At 42.5% G+C, this 3,304-nt stretch overlaps 1 protein-coding gene across 14 annotated transcripts in view; it reads left to right on the top strand.

The window, feature by feature from the left end:
• Positions 1-3,304, top strand: part of trpm3 (transient receptor potential cation channel, subfamily M, member 3) — a 166,971-nt gene that overhangs the window by 29,358 nt on the left and 134,309 nt on the right. For 3 of the 14 annotated variants that reach the window (XM_014012555.1, XM_014012550.1, XM_014012548.1), the window contains exon 1: positions 494-1,488. The exons of 8 other annotated variants lie outside the window; for them this stretch is intronic. In XM_014012555.1, the coding sequence (XP_013868009.1) occupies positions 1,399-1,488 (90 nt within the window). In that variant the 5' untranslated portion in view covers positions 494-1,398. Of the gene's footprint in view, positions 1-492; positions 1,489-3,304 lie in introns of those variants that run through there. 3 more of the 14 variants (XM_014012558.1, XM_014012557.1, XM_014012551.1) reach the window with 2 other exon arrangements.

The raw sequence follows: 3,304 nt of genomic DNA, 5'->3' as shown, positions 1-3,304 counted from the left end.
TGTGTTTAGGAAGTTTAATGTTTTTTTAATTAAATTACATTCACTTGTCTCAGTCATGTAATTGGCTCTAACACAAAACCGTATTGATGTAAAAAAGCAAAAATGTAAGTGATGCATGATCATATCAGCTACTCATTATTGAAACAAAAACAGCTAATTTAGCTTATTGTATGCAAATTGTTCCTTGTGTCAAACAAGATAAAGAAATTTAAAAAGTAGAAAGAGTATTGTCTTTAACTGCAACTTAATATTTGTGCTAAAGCAGGATGCCTTCCATCATTTTACATAATGAATTTCCTCAAATGAGAGAGGGGGAGGCATGGATGCCAGGAAGCAGTCCAAAATGAGTTTATCCAATGTGACAGTTACATCGTCAGTCTCATCTTTAATGTTTTCATCCACTTTGGAGAATTTTCTGCATAATTATGATGTCTCTCATGCGTATTTGCAAAGTAGGTCGCACGCCTCTCTTTTCCCACCCTCACCAACTTGTTTAATGTGCTTCCATCTTCTGTCTCCATCTGAATTCACTCTTTAAGACAGAGCTCTGACTCCGCTGCACCCATTCCCCATACGACCACCACACGGTGCATCATTACATCTCCATTTTTTTCTTCCTTTCTCTGCATCCCTCCATCACTTTGTTGTTTCCATCTCCAGGAGGATGCTGTTTCCCTGCGTCCTCTCTCCATGAGCTCAGTTTCAGCGAGTTCATCTGTAATACTGGATTTTATTGTTTTTTTTTCATTCCTGCCTCCATCCTCTCTGTCTCTCTTCCATTCCCTCTTGTTTTTTTTCTTTTTTTTCTCAGAGACGGGAGCTGCTTCCAATCTAAGTCTGTGCTCTGCCTATGCGCTCTGCGCTCCTCTCCTCTCCTCTCCCCTCTGTGCTATACTGCACTGCTCATCTCTGCTCTCTCCACATCTCCATCTCTCCTCCTTCTCTTTCCCTACCTGCATCTCTGTCACACTATGTGCTCTCATCTCTGTTGGGCATTGCTACGCTCTGCTTTGTCGTTTGGAGAAAAGCTCTGGGTCCTTTAGTGCCAGAGCTGAACCCACTTCAGCTACTTGCAGGAGAGGGATCAGATGCTCCTGGTGCACTGGTTTTGACTTGCCTCTGGATTCTTTGGATCTGTAGGCGCTGGAGAGGAGAGGAGGGCAGGGAAGGGGTGAGAAGAGCGAGAGCATTCGCTGCTTGGAGAAGTCAAGGCTTCAAGGTGGTGGCAGCGGTGGCTGATGGTTGTCCGTCGAGGGTCATGCCCTGGGACTTGTGTGTTTTTCGGCTGTTGGAGTTGGAGACCTTCTCCCATTTTTGCCCCCCTGGTGGGGTAGAATTAATCCTGGTGCCGGGGAAAGCTGCCGGGCACCAGTGGCTGCAGCGTGAAGAGTGGACACCATGAACCAGCTGGATGCGCCACGACCACTCAACTGGACCATCCGAAAACTGTGCCATGCAGCCTTCCTGCCATCTGTGCGCCTGCTAAAGGTAAAAAGAAAAAAGCTTACAAGAGACGACAGACTGGGATTGAACTAAAAAATAGATGCCTTGGGAGAGGTGGTAAAATATGTCAGGCAGCCCTTCTGCTATCCTCTTGCTTTCCAAAAAAAGAGGACACAAAATGAAAGATGAACACCTTGTATTTAGCAGTGACTAGAATAAATTGTGGGAATTTTTTACAGCTGAAAAATAAAGAAAAGTGGGGCAAAGCTGCCAGCACAACACTCTCAGAGGGGAGCTTAGAGGTTTGGAAGAGTAGGGATGTACAAAGAGTGGAGGATAAAAATGGAGACAGGGAAAAAGCGGGAGCACAATGCTGGAGAGACGCAGCAGAGAGTGGCACAGGCACGAGAGAAAAGGGCGCCAAAGAAAGTGTGTGAAGATAAAAAAAAACAACTCAGCACTGTCTTGTTAACATGTTGAGAGCAAACAGATAAATATGAACTGCGAGAACAGATGTGGAGAAATCAAACAGAAATGGGATTTTAGAAGTAAAAATATAAAAAAAACTGAACAAGGGTTATGAAAAGGGTAAATGTGGATGCATGAAATGTCAACAGAGTGATCAAAGGGAATGATGGATGAAAACTAGAAAGACTGAATAAAAAGCTAAGAGGGTAAAGGGAATTTTGGGGACATAGGAGTGTTAAACTAGAGATTATGGATGGGACTGACTGTAGAAGTGTGACATTAGATGCAGAGATACACTTTAAAGCATTTTTCTTGAAGTTGCTCAGGTTTAGATGTAAAGCTATCACCTCACCAGCTGATTCTTCTGTATCTGTTTATGTTCAGATTAATCTGGGCTTCATAATGGCCACTTATAGACATGCATTGCTTCAAACCTGTTCTTTATGCCTTCCTGTGGTTTCCTAAGCCAGTTACAGGTGCTCTGCAAGGAGGGCTTTTGTTCAAGGTCCTGAATGCATCTTCTCCTCTCGTCTTTGATGTGGCTTTATCAAAGTGTCTCACACTGACAGTGTTCCTGTGATGTCGAACCTCACAACCAGAGTGCCTTGGCTCATGTGACACGCATTTGCATTTGTATAGCCTGCTTAAATGAATATCATTGTAATACCTGATTGAATGTGCACTCTGCATTTGTGTCTAAGTGTGGGAACGTTCAAAGTGCATTTAGTGGCACGATGCGTTTTTTCACAGGACAGTTTAGTTCTAAATGAAACATTTTACTATGCCAATTTTTACAGCTTTCTTCTTTGTTGTAATTAATGACTTACTTCTATTGTGTGTCGCCTCATTTGTCTGAAGATAATCATCGAGTTGCATCAAATTCTTACCTAAAATTGTCCAAATAAATAGCTCCAAAGGAAAGAAGTATAAACATTTATATACAATGTCATTTTGCTTTACAGAAACAAAAGTATGAAAATGCATTTTTCTTGTTTAGCTAACATCTGGAGCTAACAGCTGCTGATTTTTAGCTTTGCTTGTGTTAGCAGCCTGGTTGACACTACTGTACGAAAGATTATGGCTCCTAAAACTGTGTTTACTGTACATGGAGAGATGGTAGTCTGTCACTGGGAAATTAACCTAACAGCCTGTAATTATTGTGGGAAATTCCTGCCTGACAATCACTTTTCTGCCTACAACCTATTACATACCACCTGCTGCAGAATGTAGACATGCACTGGTGTGTGTGTGTGTGTGTGTGTGTGTGTGTGTGTGTGTGTGTGTACCTTTAAAGGGTGTCAGGGGTGTTTGCTGTCCTGTTAAGATGGGAAAGTCTTAAAAATGATGTGTAGGTGTGTGTGTGTGTGTGTGTGTGTGTGTGTGTGTGTGTGTG

The sequence above is a fragment of the Austrofundulus limnaeus genome, unplaced genomic scaffold (genome assembly GCF_001266775.1).
Source record: "Austrofundulus limnaeus strain Quisiro unplaced genomic scaffold, Austrofundulus_limnaeus-1.0 Scaffold92, whole genome shotgun sequence".
NCBI classification, from domain to species: domain Eukaryota; kingdom Metazoa; phylum Chordata; class Actinopteri; order Cyprinodontiformes; family Rivulidae; genus Austrofundulus; species Austrofundulus limnaeus.
The sequence above is the reverse complement of the archived record's forward strand: the minus strand, read 5'-3'. Positions and strand labels throughout refer to the sequence as shown.